At 33.9% G+C, this 17,404-nt stretch overlaps 1 protein-coding gene across 1 annotated transcript; it reads left to right on the top strand.

Annotated features, from left to right (window-relative positions):
• The first annotated feature begins 2,399 nt into the window (after positions 1-2,399).
• Positions 2,400-4,513, top strand: LOC114333932 (protein distal antenna). Its single transcript, XM_028283931.2, has one exon. The coding sequence runs from the start codon at positions 2,723-2,725 to the stop codon at positions 4,109-4,111; it is 1,389 nt and encodes a 462-aa protein (XP_028139732.2). The 5' UTR covers positions 2,400-2,722; the 3' UTR covers positions 4,112-4,513.
• The last annotated feature ends 12,891 nt before the right edge of the window (positions 4,514-17,404 follow it).

Below are 17,404 nucleotides of genomic sequence, written 5' to 3'. Positions count from 1 at the left end.
CATCCCGCTGAATTGAATATTAATGAGTCTCTTAGATACCTCGTATGAGTATACACTTTGATTGTAGGTTCAAATTTATTATGGTAGGGGAGCAAAATATGCTAAATGTGCGGTCACTCGAGCGCTTTGGGGACCTGTTGGATTGTGAAGAGTAGGTCCTAAAACCAAAAAAAGTTAAGTAAAGTTTTCCATTTTAGTGGGGACTTACGTAATAGTTAAACGCTCATTACAGTGCGTTACGTAGGGGGGGAGGGGGTCAAAAATCGCGTTACGTAATACTTGAACGCTCCCTTTTCATTTTTTAATTTAATTTTCCATTTCCAACAATCGTTTCTTTAGATTATAGCGCCATCTATCCATAATGCGAAAAAATGTTTCGAATAAAAGTTACTTATTTTTACGTAAGGAATCCAAATCTGTAATAAAAAATGGGGGCTCCCATTTAAGATTTTAAAGTAACCCCCACCCCACCTCCGTGGGGGGGGGGGGGAGTCGTGTTTGGTGCCATTCGATAGATTTTTCAAAAATATTGAATACGTGTATTATTCAGTTTTTCGATCTGATGTTCATTTCGCGAAATATCGCGGGATTCGTATTTAAAATATTAAATTTACCCCCCACCCGTCTCCGTGGGAAGTCGTGTTTGGTATCATTCGATAGCATTTTGAAAAATGTCATAGGTATTTTTTAGTTTTTCGATTTGTCATTCATTTCGCGAAATATTCGCTTTTTTCTTGTGAAACTTTGGGACCCACCCATTTCCTTAAGCCCCACTCAAATCGTCAGATTTTTAAAATATACACTGTTTTGAATGTTCTTAACTTACCTTATCTTAATCTGACGATTTCGAGTTTTTCTAAGAATAGATTTTTTTTTCGGCCCTCCCTTAACGAACTCCCCTGCATTAAGAGCCAATATATGGTAGAGGTACATTTTCAGGGTTTCTCTCCATGTAATAATCTGACGTGCTCGAGTAACTGCAAAAATCCCCGCTTTGACTCCCCTACCATTTGATATTGATAAGTATTTATTTATATATCTACAAGTATTGTAATAACAGGCATTAGTGCCTAATATACGTAAAGGGAAACAGAAAACCAATAACAATATATCCGGTATATACGATTTTTGAAAAACTTTCCTCTCTTCACTAATGATTGACTTGTGCACTAACGATTATTTGAAAATGCATTAGGTAAGTAAGCGGCTACAGAAATTAATAGTTAATTAATAAGAGTTAAAATAATGTTAAAGACAAAGTTGTAACAAAAATTTGATTAGAGAAAATTGAAAGACAGATTTTTATGATATCTTTTGGGAAAACACTGTTGATGTGACTAAAATAATCTAACGATTCGTAATGACTTTATGCAATTTACTATGTTATTGACCGAAGTGGAAGTTGAAATGTCAATAAACATTGTACTTATTTCGATAACGATTTCCGAAGTGGAAGTCGAAACGTCAATAATACAATTTTTACACAATGTTTAATTTAAAGTGTGGCTTATTTCCCAATAAAACAATAAATTGCATAAGGTGCAACAAAGAAACAGCTTCAGAACAGTATTGACTTTATGGAACACCCTGTATGAGAATACTTAATACTGCAACCTCATATTACACCCAGTTTTAGCAATTTCTAATGTTTAAATATTCTTATTTTTAAAACTAGGTTAAAAATATTATAATTATTCAATATAAAATATAGTCTGCCATTCTTTTTATTTATAAAAATAATTTTATAAAATTTATTTTTTTTAAACCCTTTTTATCTGCGACACTGCATCTCTTGATAGAAGAGAATTTAAATCCTTCAATTAATTCTCAATTCCGAGATAAATCGCATATTAATTAGATATGCACCCTTTTTATTCGTAATTATCCGTCTATTGAGAGGACAAGTAGGATTTGAATCGAAACAAAAGCATCTAGATGTAAAAAAGCAACAGTTGTCCATCACGACGCGAATATTATTTACGCTGTACATGTGAGAGCGACAACGGTTGCTGGAAAAAAATGTTAGGTAAAAGCTGAGAGAAAGAAACGAGGGTTTCATTTTAAAAAGTTGGGTGACGTACACGTACACCCATCTGTACCACCAATCGTTATCAGCTGTTCGGCCACGTGAAGTAAAAACGGCAACAACAGCAATACGGTGAAGAGTGGATGAAGTGAAATGTTCGGGTCTAGGACGCGAAACTTAGGCTGCGTGAAGGCGTCTCTTTGGGCTTCGTTGCGAGAAATTCTTCCCGAGAGGCTCGCTGTCCCTACGAGGGGGTGGGAGGGTGTCACGTCAAGCTATCACGCGGGGACCCGCGAACCTACCTCCCTATTGCCTGCCCTGCGCTCAGTTCGCGCTAGTCCGTCGTTGGTATTGATCGGCTGGACAAAGGAAACTGACCACCGGTTTAGACTCACAAGAAACTATTCCTCACTAACTGTTCGGTCTGTACGGTGTGTGCCCCGCTGCTAATTAATCAACTAACGGTGATATCGCGCGAAAAAATTCGTATATTTCCGTTGCAGCGCCTGCGTTTAAAGTTTCGTGCCGCTGCCGGTCGCTTTCTGTGTGCATTCGTCAAAACTTTGCCGCAACTTTATATTTGTTTCAGAAAACTTTTCACTTTATGACTTTTTTGAACTGCGCACTCAATCGCCCACTTTTCATTGGCGTGAAACCACGTGCTTCATTGTTGTGATATTCGGATAAAACGTGACAATGTCTACAAAAGCTAATAAACGTCCATTACGTGCTCTAACTGCTCACGAAAAATTGGATGCCATTCGAAGAGTACACGATGGAGAAAGTAAGGCATCAGTTGCGAGAGATATTGGAGTCCCAGAATCGACATTAAGAGGATGGTGCAAAAACGAAGATAAAATTTCTTATCTCTCCAGACAATCCAGTCCCGAAACAGACGAATCTCTCGACCTCAAAACCCAATCAAAAAAGCCAAAATTAGAAGAATCATTTACACAACCCTTTAACTTGAGTTTAAAAAGTCATAACTCATATTCTGCTCTACAATCAGTGAATCTGGACTCCAGCACAGACGTCAAGACACCTTTAAATCTCAACACCAACTCAACAGAGTCGACTCCAAAGTCAACGAACCATTTATCCGAGAGGGAGAGAAATAGAGCTGAGCTTGCTCGACTTAGCGTTGAGTTGGGCCTGAATAGACCTGAGATGTTCTTACCGAACATAAACAATTCGTCGATATTGAACGACTTCAGTACAAATATATCGCTTATTGCTCAATGGAACGCACTTTTGACACAGCAACAACAGTTAAAAGTTCTTCAAGCAAATAAATCACCTAAAATCGTCACAACTTCAGCTGATACTAGTAATGCGGTAAGTTCCTCAAATAATTTATTAACTACGGTAGATCAAGACAAGAATATGTCGTTACCAAAGGATGTACAATCCGTACATGATTCCGTCTGGTACTGGCTCAAATCTCAACAGATGCTGAATATGAATTCTGTCTCTAATGCAAATAATTTGTCGACTTCTTCGCCTGCAAATGGTCATGGGATGTCTCCTCCAATAACTACTACGGCTGTGCCATCCAGCAGTACACCAGTTTCAAATGGTTTAAACAGCGTAAGTCCCGATCAAAGCTCCTGGTTTTGGAAATGGTATAAACAGTTTGCTTATAAGGAACAAGAAAGCAATAAACCGATATTATACCAGCAGCTCACCAAAGAACTTCCGCAAAAAGAATTTTTACCTGCACCAGTTCCATTGATTGATCATCAACAAAATGCAGAAAATTTGTCGATGAAAGATGAAAAACAGAGACCAATAATTGACAAAGCTCCTGGATATAAAGTGCGATCTGTGTTGGATAACCTTTTGTTTAATAATAACATAAATCTAACAGACAATAGAAGGCAAGAAAAAGAAGATGATTATTCTCCTACTCAGAATGAAGCATTGGAACATGGTGAGATGTTTTTGAAATGGTTAGAGTCTTGCAGTGATCCTTCAGTAACGGCTGTCCAGATTATGCAGTTCAAAACTCTTTTAAATAATGTAAAGAGTGGAGTAGACAGGAAAAATTGCGATCTACAGAACAAGGCCAAAGTAAAGAGAAAGTAAGATTTTTTTAAATATAATTTTGTAAATTGAACTAAGGCTGTTCTAGCTGTAAACCAAATATGTTAAAGTCATATTATGTAGTTTATGTACAGTTTTTACAGGCAAATTTCATAGTTGAATTTTAGTACAATCAAAAATTTACCTATGCCTGTAGTTCCTTTTAAATGTTACCTATGACGCCACTTATAAATACAGTTATGTAAATATTTGTTAGCTTTAGTGATATATGTATTTTTGCACCCCGAAATTCTGATGCGTTGGTGGTTTCCTTTGACATAATTTATTCAAATCTGGACGTTCTCGACTGAGATTTTTTCAGCAGAAGGGAACTAGGTATAATGACTTTTAATAAATGATAAACATATTCGGACATTTTCTGGCAAACAAAATTTTATTTTATATAATTTGGTAACGGTTTATTGTTTTTTGATTTTGTTTTAGACGTTTTGAATATTGATTTCAATTAAAAAAATAGGTTTTAAAAGGAGGATAATTTAATTTTTTGGAAATACAATTTTTTGTTTTTATTTTGTTATTCTTTTTGGGTAACTATTGCGTACACAATTATTAGTTACATATCATCTTTTTTCATAAATATTTAATAATGGTTTCTGGTTTCTTTTAAATGTCTAATATGAAAAATAGAAACATAACATACATTTATATAATTTACATTACTATTATGTATTTTTTATCTCATAAAGTTTTACTAGTGTTTGTATCTGTATTTTGTATAGATCAGAGATCAGAATACTTTAACTTCTTCTTTCAGCAACTAGCCATGTTAATTACAATTTTATTTGTTACTGCTGTGATTAGTCATGTGATGGATGTTACAAACCAGATTCTCCAAATTTTCAGTGAGGTTATTGATCTTCCATCAACACTAATCTTAATTTTCCTTAGTGCAGTTTCTTCCTTGGTTAATTAACTAACTATGCATTTGGAGTAGATACAAATTAGCTACTTTTGTAAGTACCAATTTGCAGGTAGCTTTTTATTCATCATACACTTATCGTTTCAGTCCTTCTAGTGTTGTGATGGAAAATTAACTCTTTTTTTCTTATGTGCACCCATCTCATCTTTGGTTTTCCCTTTCCAATTTTTAATGATCTTATTCTATATCTCATCTCTTTGTCTTATAGTGTGGCCGGAGAATTTACACTTATTTTGCCATTTAAGTACTTTGTTTTGTGATACTTCGTATCAATATATCATTCTTTTATCGGTCAGTCTTGCTGATTATTTGCGTTTTCATCACTCTCTGCATTTTTGTATTCTGTTCATATAGAAGGCTAATAAAGATAATAATTGATATTGAAGATATTTTTTACTTTTCAATAGGTGCTTGAGTTTATGCTGTGTGTTTTTGAGTGAGACTTACTCCATTAGTCAAACTGAAATTACACCAAGACATATCTTTTACTTACTGTATTTTAGAATACTAATGTTTAATAATATAAGAGAGGTTCAAAATTATGGAATAAATTCATTTTTTTCGAGAATAGGCCTTTTTTGAGAAAAATCACTATTTTAGACAGGTCGATTTTTATTTTTAAATTATGATTTTGTGACATATATGTATGTCATAATAGTGACGTCATCCATTTGGGCGTGATGATATAATCAATGATTTTTTTAAATGGGAATAGAGGTGGCGTGGTGGCTCATTTGAAAGGTTATTCAATTGTCTATTCAGTAATATAAACATTAACATCATTTTCTCATACAGGGAGGCCAAAAGATAATTTTGAATTAAATTATTTGACACAAAAAGCAGAGTCTATGTAATTTATTTAACTCAAAATTCAATTTTACTGCTGTCAGAAAATATGAAAAAAATGTAAAAATGTTTATTTAATAAATAAACAATGCTTTTCGCTTAAATTAAATGTCAAACAGCCACTCACCTGCCTCTTAGCAGATTGAACATTTAATTTAAGAGATAAGCAATGTTTATTTGTCCAATAAACATTTTTTAAGTCTATTTTCTGATAGCAATAAAATGTATATTGAGTTAAATAAATTACATAAATTTTTCTTTTTGCGTCAATTAATTTAATTCAAAAAATATTTTTTTCGCCACCCTGTATAAATAATGATGTTAATGTTTATATTACTGAATAGAGAATTGAATAACCTTTCAAATGAGATACCACCACTATTCCCGTTTAAAAAATCATCGATTACGTCATCACGGCCAAATGCATGACGTCACTATTATGGCATATATATATGTGAAAAATCATAATTTAAAAATAAAAATCGACCTGTCTCGTAATTTTTATCCAAAGTGGCCTGTTCTCGAAAAAAATGAATTTATTCCATAATTTTGAACCTCTCTGTATAAAAATTACTTGTTAAGTACACATGTTTTATTCACACACTATAATAATAACATATTTTCTAATATGTAACTGAGTTTACTAAACAAAGCTCATTCAAATTTCGTTTGTTTTTACTTATTATGCTGTTTGGTTGTCTTTATTTTTCTTCTCTGGTGTACTTACAGTACGTTGTCAATCGTTTATCTTCTTCATTGCTCCGAATAATCTGAGGGTGTTATTTTCTGTCTGGCAAAATATATGGAAATTCCGCAGCCATTTTGGATATCTTATGAATTTTCTTCTAGCTCTGCTCTTACTCTCAGTTAAGTGTGACCGTTGATGCCAAATATCTTAAACCTGTCATTTAGTCCAAATACGACATTTTCATTGTTTTACGGTATGAAAGCTGTTCCTACTTTCTCATTACTTCTTCGTTAATAACATGCTTAGTCCACGGCATTTTTAGTATCCTAGAGGGTCCACAGTTGTCTTTATTCAGTTTTAGTAATTTCCTCCAATATAGAACTTTATTTTTCTTCTATTTGTCATTACTTTTGCTTTGTCTTAATTTCTGATTCATTCTATTTTTCTAGCTTCTTGGTGTAGTTCCTGAACCGTTTTCTCTTGTTCTTTTCCTTGGTTAAAATGACTGTATCTTCTGCGTATCTTAAGCCGGCCACTCATGGTACTGCGGTGTCGCCGATGATATCAATTCTGCAGTACTGCAGCAGACAGGCCAGTCTCTCTGTGGTAAAATTATAACGATTTTGTTGGATGCACGGTCACACACGATCAACATTTTTGTCAATTAGTCGAATTCGACAAACTTCAACTACGCCGCAGTATCGTGAGTGGCCGGCTATAAGTTTCTCGGTTGAGTCTGTTTCCCAATCTGTCGTATTTATTGCTTATCATATAATATGTTGTGTATTGTGTAATTGTCCACTGTTTTTAATCATTTTTACTATAATACCATCTATTCCTGGTGATTTATTGCTCTTTATTCCTCAAATTATTTCTTTATTTACTGATTTATCTGGTTTTCTTGATAGTCCATGTGGTGAGACCGCTCTCGTCTGGAAAAATTTCTGATTCGGTTTCTTTGTGGATTTCTATTTAAAAATGTCCCCTTTAAACAAATATGAAGGGTGCCGGGCGGAATTTTTAGGCAGAAATTGTTTAAACAATTTTTTTAAGCAAATAAAAAAGATCACGTCTTTTGCTCCATAACATATATTTTTAAGTTTCGTGGGTCATTCTAAACAAGAAATCTTGTAAATTTTCTCAAAAATTGATAGTTTTCGAGTTATAAGCGATTTAAAATCTGAAAAATGCGAAAATACGCATTTTCGAGGCTTCTTAAAAACCCATATTTAAATTAGTATTTTTGAGGTTGCCATATACTTAAATTGAAGTTTAAACATTCAGCTTCAAGATTCTGAAGAGTGATCGCGTATAACCTTAATTTAAATCGTTGTTTTTTAATTGCTAAATATGCATGTCCATCCGATTTTTTTGCCGGTGCGGCGGGCTCTATTTCAAAAATCTCCTATTTTCCTCCGAAACATATTTTTTATAGATTCTTTGCGACATTCTAAATAAAAATAAGTTTGTTGACATTTTTCTCAAAAGTTAATATGTAGTTTTAAAGTTATAAATTATAAGCGATTTAAAAACCGAAAATACGTTTTTTTTTGTAATTTTTCGGATTTTAAATCGCTTATAACTTTAAAACTATTAACTTTTGAGAAAAATGTTAAGAAACATATTTTATTTAGAATATCCCAAAGAATCTAGAAAAAAAATATTTTTCGGCGGAAAATATGAGATTTTTGAAATAGAGTGCGCCGCACCGGCAAAAAAATCGGATAAACATGCATATTTAACAATTAAAAAACAACGTTATAAATTAAAGTTAGACGCGATCACTCTTCACAATCTTGAAGCTGAATGTTTAACCTTCAAATTAAGTATCTGGCAACCTCAAAAATACTAACTTAATTATGAGTTTTTAAGCCTCGAAAATGCGTATTTTCGCATTTTTCAGATTTTAAATCGCTTATAACTGCTAAGAATGACCCAAAAAACCTAAAAATATATTTTAAAAAGGGGGTAAACCCTGTAGTTGTATGTAGGCATATGAATTTATTAAAAAATCCTTGGAAGGACTAAAGGGTCGTTTAAACACAGCGATAAATCAAACAACTTATCAAGGTCAATCGAGTTGTTGCAACTTGTCATTGTGTGTAAACGGTGCATCGCACAACTTATCAAAGTTGGAGTTGGGTTGAAGGTGGTATCGCATTGAATCGCAGCGTCTAAACAGTGTTTCAACTTGTCATCACAACTAGTTGCTGTGACTTATCGTTGTGTTTAAACGACGCTTAAGGAGTGGAAGTACAAAACGTGGTCAGCAACCAATTAGGTTCGTAACCTCTCACCTGAACACAAGTACATACCTTGTGCAATTTTCGAGCAAGGATGAAATACATTCACATGTGATCTTTAAATCTTAAGACCATAGGCGTAAGCAGGATGATCCTAAGGGGGGGTTACAACTACTGGAAGGTCTCTGAGGGCTATGGTGTTAAGCGTATAGAGCTCAAAGTACATCCCAATGGGGGGGGGGTTACAACCCCCAAAACCCCCCCGGTTACGCCTATGCTTAAGACATCGACTTAATGTCGACCACTTTTTAAAATAGAATGTAACAATAATGTATTTTAGAGGTTTTTATACCTATTATTGAAGTGGCTAGTTACAATTACTTGTACACTGGACGTTTACACTGATGATGGTCAGTCTGACCGAAAACGTTTTGTACTTCCACTCCTTAGTGGATAAATTTTAATGATTTTTTAATAAATTCATATGCCTATATACAACACAAGTGTTTACTTCATTCCACGTTGTAAAAATATATATTTCAGAGCAAAAAAGGTGATCTTTTCTATTTGTTTAAAAAAAATTGTTTAAACAATTTCTGGCCAAAAATTCCGCCCGGCACCCTTCAGATTTGTTTGAAGGCGACATTTTTGAATGGGAATCCACAAAGAAACCGAATCAGAAATGTTTTTCAGACGGGAGCGGTCTCACCACATGGACTATGATAGTATTTCATCTATGTCGTTTATTTTTTATCTGTGGATATTATTAATGATATTTATGTCTTAAGTCATGATCTTATATTGCAAAATTACAAATTTAAATAAAAAGCCTGCACTTCATTTGCCATACCTACTTATCTTTATTTTTATTGCTGGTTATAGAGAAATCCAGAATGACATGTTTTACTGTGGATAATAAATTTCATTTTACATATTTTCAATGCAATCTCTCAAACTCTCAACAAATTAGATCTTACGAAGATAATCAATCCTTTTGTTCGATTTTACTGTTTAAATAAAAATTGTGCTGATGTGGGTTTAGAAGAGGCCAAAGAAGCCCGCTGACCTATATGTCCTTTAAAACGGTTTTATGCTTATCTTTTTAAAGTCTTTTTATCGGTGTAGGTAGTTAAAGAAATATCGCGAAACAAAAACATGGCCATAACTTCTTTTATATCTGTCTCAATAAAAACAACATACAGGTTACCTTAGATTACTGTTTTAAGGTAGTTTCGTTTGTTTATTTGTTTTCTCAACTATTAAAGTGGAATATTATTGCTATATACCGGGTGTGTTGAAAATATAAATTATTGTTTATTGAAATTGTTTAAAAATAGCAAATTTTATTTATACGCACAACAGGCCGTTAAGACCTAGGGGATTTTTTTAAAAACAATCATAAGATTAACTATTTACAATAATTATTATTTTAAATAAAACTCGAACTGAAGTACAGTAGACTCCCTCTATAACAAGAACTGAAATGGCGGACTAATTACCTCGTAATCCTTTTGTTCGATTTTACTGTTTAAATAAAAATAATTGTGCTGATGTGAGTTTAGAAGAGGCCAAAGAAGCCCGCTGACCTATATGTCCTTTAAAACGGTTTTATGCTTATCTTTTTAAAGTCTTTTTATCGGTGTAGGTAGTTAAAGAAATATCGCGAAACAAAAACATGGCCATAACTTCTTTTATATCTGTCTCAATAAAAACAACATACAGGTTACCTTAGATTACTGTTTTAAGGTAGTTTCCTTTGTTTATTTGTTTTCTCAACTATTAAAGTGAAATATTATTGCTATATACCGGGTGTGTTGAAAATATAAATTATTGTTTATTGAAATTATTTAAAAATAGCAAATTTTATTTATACGCACAACAGGCCGTTAAGACCTAAGGGATTTTTTTAAAAACAATCATAAGATTAACTAATTACAATAATTATTATTTTAAATAAAACTCGAACTGAAGTACAGTAGACTCCCTCTATCACAAGAACTGAAATGGCGGACTAATTACCTCGTTATAAGCGGATCTCGTTATATCACACAACAATAACATTGTGCATACCACCAGTACTGAAATGTTTTAGTTTATTAGGTGTCGATGGTCGACTTCAACAATGAAACTTGGCCATCGTAAATTGTAAAATTCAATATCGGTCGATGTCGATAGATAAATAGACAGGAAGAATTTTATTACAGGCGGTGGAATTTATTAGAGCACTAGAGCACTTATGTTATAGTTCAATGGGAATTCCATTGGACATTTTTAGTGTACCTCGTTATAAGCGAAACCTCGTAATATCCGTGTTCGTTATAGAGAGAGTCTACTGTATATACAAAATTCGAACGACTCTGAAGGACTTGCTATCTCTCCATTCACTTCTGTTTTGTGATTGTCTTTTTCAGTCCCTCACCTTTTGGTGTTTAAGGTCTTCTTCCTCTACTTTATTAATCTGTCTCGTTTTGGGTCTACCTCTTCTTTTGGGACCGATTATTTTTCTGGTCATAACTAGTTTAGGCATTCTGCTTGCTGCCATTCTTTCTACATGTCCCAACCATCTGATCCTTTGCGACTTAACGAACCTGGCGATGGGAGGTTTTTTGTACAAAGCCATTAATTACTTGTTGGTTCTTCTCTCCCACCTGTCTTATGTCTTCCTTCCTCCGAATACGCTTCTCAATATTTTCCTTTCCCATCTTTCCAGAGTATCCTCTTCCTTCTTACGTAATGCCTATGCCTCGTAGGCATATGTGTTACTGTAAGTGTAATTACTGTTTAATATATTCTGAGTTTGCCTATTTCCTTTTGCTATTCTGACATCGAGCTCCCATTTCTCTTTTCCATTTTCATCGAATACTACACCCCGGTATTCAAAATGGTTCACCCTTTTAAAACTATAGCTTTTACCACATAGGTACAGACTTCATACTAAAGTTTTCTTCTGTCCCTCTCATGATCATAATATATTTGATTTTGTCTTCATTTAGCTCCAATCCAAATTTCTGTGCTTCTTAAGTTTCTTCATTACCCTTTTTAATTCTTTCGCAGTTCTTGTTACGATCGATAGATCATCCGCAAATACCATGGTACTGAAAAATAGCAAATACTGGACGAAAACTATAAATTAGCGAAGGGAAGCTATAAAAATATAGATAAGAATATGGCGAAAGATTAAGAAAACCGCAAAGTAAAAGTGAAAAATAAGAATATTTTCTTGTGGAATATTTAACACTGATATTTGTTCAATAGGAAACGAACATAAATAAAAATGACCCGATCTCTATGAGTTGAAACTTTGCTGCAACAGGTAAATACTTAAACCTTTTTCTCGTCGTGCAATTCATGCTTGTCCGCTGAACCTTTTTCGTTTTTGCTGAGCGTTCCCCTCATCTTCCCCTAGTTGCCCATTATTCACGCAACTATAGCTTGCAACGGAATTAACTGTCATACTATCCGGATGATTGAGACTGGTTTGTTCGTTTGTTCATTCTTGTCCTAAGAGATGTTAGGAACTGATGGCCATTTTCGGTAGAGCCCTGTATATCGGAAGAAAGCTAATAAAACATGGGTTTCACATACCAGATATCCGGAGTTGATCCGTCATTAGTTTTCACTCACCGCACATGATTAACTCAAACCATCGTGAGAGTTACTAAGAAGATTGTGTCTTTTATGATTGTTCAGAAGAGAAATGGAAAATCATCGAAGACTAATGATCTAATGAAGCACCGAAAAGTATTTACAGAGAAGACGTAGCAGCACAGCATTCTTACTTTTATACCAAGAGAACAGTAGTGGTTCTTGAAGAAGGCCCTCATCCTGTTGAAGGTTAATCTAGCTATTCTAGGTTTTCCGATGCGCTCTCTTTTCTTCTAGTTGTTGGTATTGGTCCATTCTTAATTTATTATGGTGCCGAGATAGTTGTACTGCGTCACTCTTTCTACTGGGGTTTCGTTGTCGTTGAGTTGACTTTCCGTTATATTTTTCTTGCTAATTATCATGCGCTTAGTAGTAGTTTGTCCTTAGTGTAGGTTGTCCTCAAATACTGTAGTGTCATCTGCATATCTGATGTTGTTTAACCGGTACCTGTTTAGTGACATGCCTTTTTCAATATCGTGTAAAGCTTCGCTAAATATTATTTCAAAGTAGAGATTGAAGATAAAAGGAGACAAAATACAGCGTTGCCTCACGCCACTCATGATTTTCACGTATTCGGTGTGTTCAGCTTAAATTCTGAGATTTGCGAACTTATTCCAATAAAGGTTTTTATTAGTTTAATAGCTTGTTGTTAATTTTAATTCCTACTTCTTTCAGTGATTGAGATTTGACTGCAACAAAATTTTGTCACAAAGAGACAAAATTTTGACTGCGCGACGATAACGACCAATCACGACAAATGTATTGTGTCGTTAACTGTCATTCATCTGCGCAAGCAAATGACTAAAATTTTTGACTTTGGTGACATGGTCACCAAAATGGAACATAGAGAACAAAGGATTTTTCGAGGGGTGACCATATTGATTCTTTAGCATTATACTCTGGTTCAGTAAACTGAATGTTTAACAGTCTTTAGCAGTTCTCTATCTTTGTTGACTTTCCTTAGTACTTCTTCATTAGTTTTTCTTGCTGTCCAGGGTATCTTCAGCATCCGTCTATGAATCCACATTTCCAATGCTTCAATTCTGTTCATGATCGATACTTTTAGCGTCCACACTCCTGCACTATACAAAAGTACGGACCAAACATAGCACTTGACCATTCTTTGTCTTAGTTCTAAACTAAGATGATTATTGCAAAGAAATAACTTCATTTTCATAAAAGTAGTTTTAGTCATTGCTATTCTACGTTTTATTTCTATGTCTGGATCTAGTTGGTCCGTTAGCACAGTTCCCAAATATGTCATTTTGTGAACTTTCTCAACTTGGACTCCGTTTAATTGAAGCTTTGCATCGGAATGTGGGTCACGACTAAACACTAAAAATTTGCTTTTGTTTTGAGTTTATTTTAATGCCCATTTCCTCCTACCTCGTGAATACGATCAAGCAGAATTTGGAGACCTTCAATATTATCTGACAGAATTACTGTATCGTCTCCATATCTTATCACAATAAGTAGTTATCCGTTGATTTTTATTCCATATGGCTGTCTCTCAAGTGCCTTTTTAAATAACTGGTCCGAGTAAACATTAAACAATGTTGGTGACAAAATGCAACCTTGTCTGACTCCTCGTTGTATGGAGATTTCATCGGTGTAGATATCTCCAATTTTGACCGTAGCAGTTTGATTCCAGTACAAATTTTTAATGACACGAATATCTTTGTCATCTATTCCGATATTTTTCAGTATTTGCTTTAGTTTTACACTTTATCGAATGCCTTTTCGAAGTCCACGAAACATGCAAATACATATTTTCTTTGATCACGGCATTTATCAAATACACATATATATTATATTTGCAACAATTTTTTTATTTGATATAAAAAGTTTTCCATACACGCGATAAATAGTCGTAGATTAAGTCAGAAAGGACCATATCTGGTAAATAGCTTGGAGGTTCCATGCATTCATAGTTTGATTCGACCAATTTCACCCCTACAACGTTAGTGGTGCATTCTCATGGATGTACATGATTTTTTTATCTGTCTGCCAGAATTCTCTTTACTATCACTCTGTTCTCAAAATATTTTTCTCCAGCTAGTACAAATGATTCTAATACATAATATTCTTTGGTTACTGGTGTACCCCTTTGCAAGAAATTAGTAAGGATTATTTCATTCATAGGAGATTCTGACCAATAGAAAGCTACAGAAATAAAAATTAAAGTGATAATGTTTGATAATATCCCGTCGTCAAGTATATTACGTCAGATGCCCTTCGTTGCTACGAACAAATACATTCAGTGACATTAATGACAATTATTACTGTTTTAAAAGTTATAAAAGAGATTACTTTCAACCGTCAAATATTTATAACAACTGTGTGTTTAACTGTAGTAATTTGTACTTACATAAATAAATTACAATAAAATTTTGGTTTTGAACAGTTTTATTCATGAAATAATCGCAGCAAATTGTACTCGATCTCTAAAATTATTATCGAATTGTTTCCCTCGTGCCACTTTGACATAATTTAAAACTGTCAAAGTGCCACTCGGGAAAAATTCGATAATTTTAGAGCTCTTGTTCCAAGATTCCATGTATCTCCCTAAAAAATGAGAAAAAATAACATTTTTTCGTAGAAATTAATTTAACTACTTAAACACTTAATTTATAATACTCAAATTAAAATTCCAGTTATTGTAGTTAACAGCTGCTAAAGCACACATATAAATAAAAATGGCAGTAACCACATTAATTCCACGAAAAAAACCTAAATGAAAAACGAAACGAAACTTTGAACTCCTTTGAAGTTGTTTTGAAAATGACCCTATGAAGCATACCGAACTCTGTAAAGGTAATTCTATTAGCTTTTATGAATTCAGAGTCGATATCGATGCCACAAATGGTTCAAATAACGTAAAGAACAGCCCCGGAAGACGGATACTTAATTTGGTCAAGTAGCTTATAGGGGTGTTTCAGTAAGATGTGACCTATTTTGCAGTTACATATACAGTGATGAGCGCGCTAATAACCGGCTTCTTCTTCTTCAGGTTCCTTCCCCTATCGGAGGTTGGAAATCATCATCGTTATTTTAATTTTATTGGCCGCACTTCTGAATAATTCTAATGAGCTGCAACCGAACCACTCTCTCAAATTTCTTAGCCAGGATATTTTGCGTCGTCCTGGGTTTCTCTTCCCTTGTATCTTCCCTTGCATAATTAACCTAAGTAATACGTACTTCTAGCCCCTCATTATATGACCCAGATATTGAATCTTTCTAATTTTAACAGTTTTTATGACTTCACATTCTTTCTTCATTCTTTGTAACACCTCTATATTAGTTACTTTTTCAGTCCACGATATTCTGTGGTTTCTCCTGTAGCACCACATCTCAAAGGAGTTTAATTTTTTGATTTCAGACTGTTTTATTGTCCACGCTTCCATGCCGTATAGTAAAGTAGAAAAAACGTAACAACGTAGCATTCTTGTGCGAATCTCTAGATTAACGTTACGGTTGCAAAGTAAATTCTTCAATTTTATGAACGTGTTTCTTGCCATTTCTATTCTAGATCTGATTTTTTCTGTTTGATTTCCATCTTCTGTTAGCCACGTTCCTAAATATTTATATGTTGTTACTCTTTCGATCGTTGTATTATTGATGATCAGGTTATCGACATTTTGTGGTTTTTTTTGAGAATATCATCGATTTCGTTTTCTTAAGATTCATTTGCAGTCCGTACCTTTCACATGCATTGTATACATATTGTATTATGTACTGTAAATCTTCCATGTCACTTGCAAATATGACCGTATCGTCCGCATATCTAATATTATTAATGCTATTTCCGTTGACCAAAATACCTTCCACAATATCCAATAAAGCTTCTTGAAATATCACTTCACTGTAGACGTTGAACAATAGTGGTGAAAGTATGCACCCTTGTCGAACTCCTCTAAGTATACTTACTTCCTCTGTCAGTTCTCCTTCGACTCTTACTCTTGCTTTCTGATTTTGATACAGATTCGATATAATTTGTAGATCTCTACTATCTATGTTTTTGGTCTTAAAAATACTTAAAAGCTTTTCATGTCGAACTCTGTCAAAAGCTTTTTTAAAATCTATGAAGCAAGCATATATGTCCTGATTCATATCCAGACATCGTTGTGTCAGATTGCCTCCGAATAATGCTTCTCTAGTTCCTAGACCCTTTCTGAAACCTATCTGTGAATCACTTATTTCTTGTTCTAATTTCACGTGGATTCTGTTATGTATGATTTTAAGGAAGGTTTTCAATGTGTGGCTCATTAATGCTCATTAATAACCGGCAAAATAACGCAAAAGATGGAAAACATATTAAGTTGTGAGATAAAAAGAAATGAAACTAGTGGAGGTGGGAGATTTAGGGATAAAAACGTATAAACTTACATTATATCGATTGTTTCCCACCTTTACACGTATCAGAGGAGTATGTCAACTTAAACTGTCACTGTCACAGAGGCAGTTGACAAACTCGTCCGATATGTCTAAAGATGGGAAACAATAAGTAGAATGTAGATTTATAGGTTTATATCGCTAAATCTCCCACCTCCACTAGTTTTATTTCTTTTTATCTCACAATTTAATGTGTTTTCCATTTTTTGCGTTATTTTGCCGGTTATTAGGAGCTCATCACTGTATAAGTAAATCGAAAGGACACTCATTGACAAAAATATTGCATATTTCAAATTATGTGAAGTGAAATTTTTTCATGCTGCAATCCTTAGCCTCGCAGTGTTATAGGAATCTTCTTTTCTTCTTTTAGTGCCTATTTATTTCGAATATTGGCGATCATTCTGGCTATAATCATTTTATTAACTGATGCTTTAAAATTTAATCAATCAAACAACGAATCTATTTTAAAGTTTAAATAGATTAGTTGTTGTGAAGAACCATTTCCTGAGGTTTTTTAATTTTTAACCATGATATTCTCTCCC

Source organism: Diabrotica virgifera, chromosome 1 (genome assembly GCF_917563875.1).
Source record: "Diabrotica virgifera virgifera chromosome 1, PGI_DIABVI_V3a".
Lineage (NCBI taxonomy): Eukaryota > Metazoa > Arthropoda > Insecta > Coleoptera > Chrysomelidae > Diabrotica > Diabrotica virgifera.
Note: the sequence above shows the minus strand (reverse complement) of the source record. Positions and strands in the feature narration are given on the sequence as shown.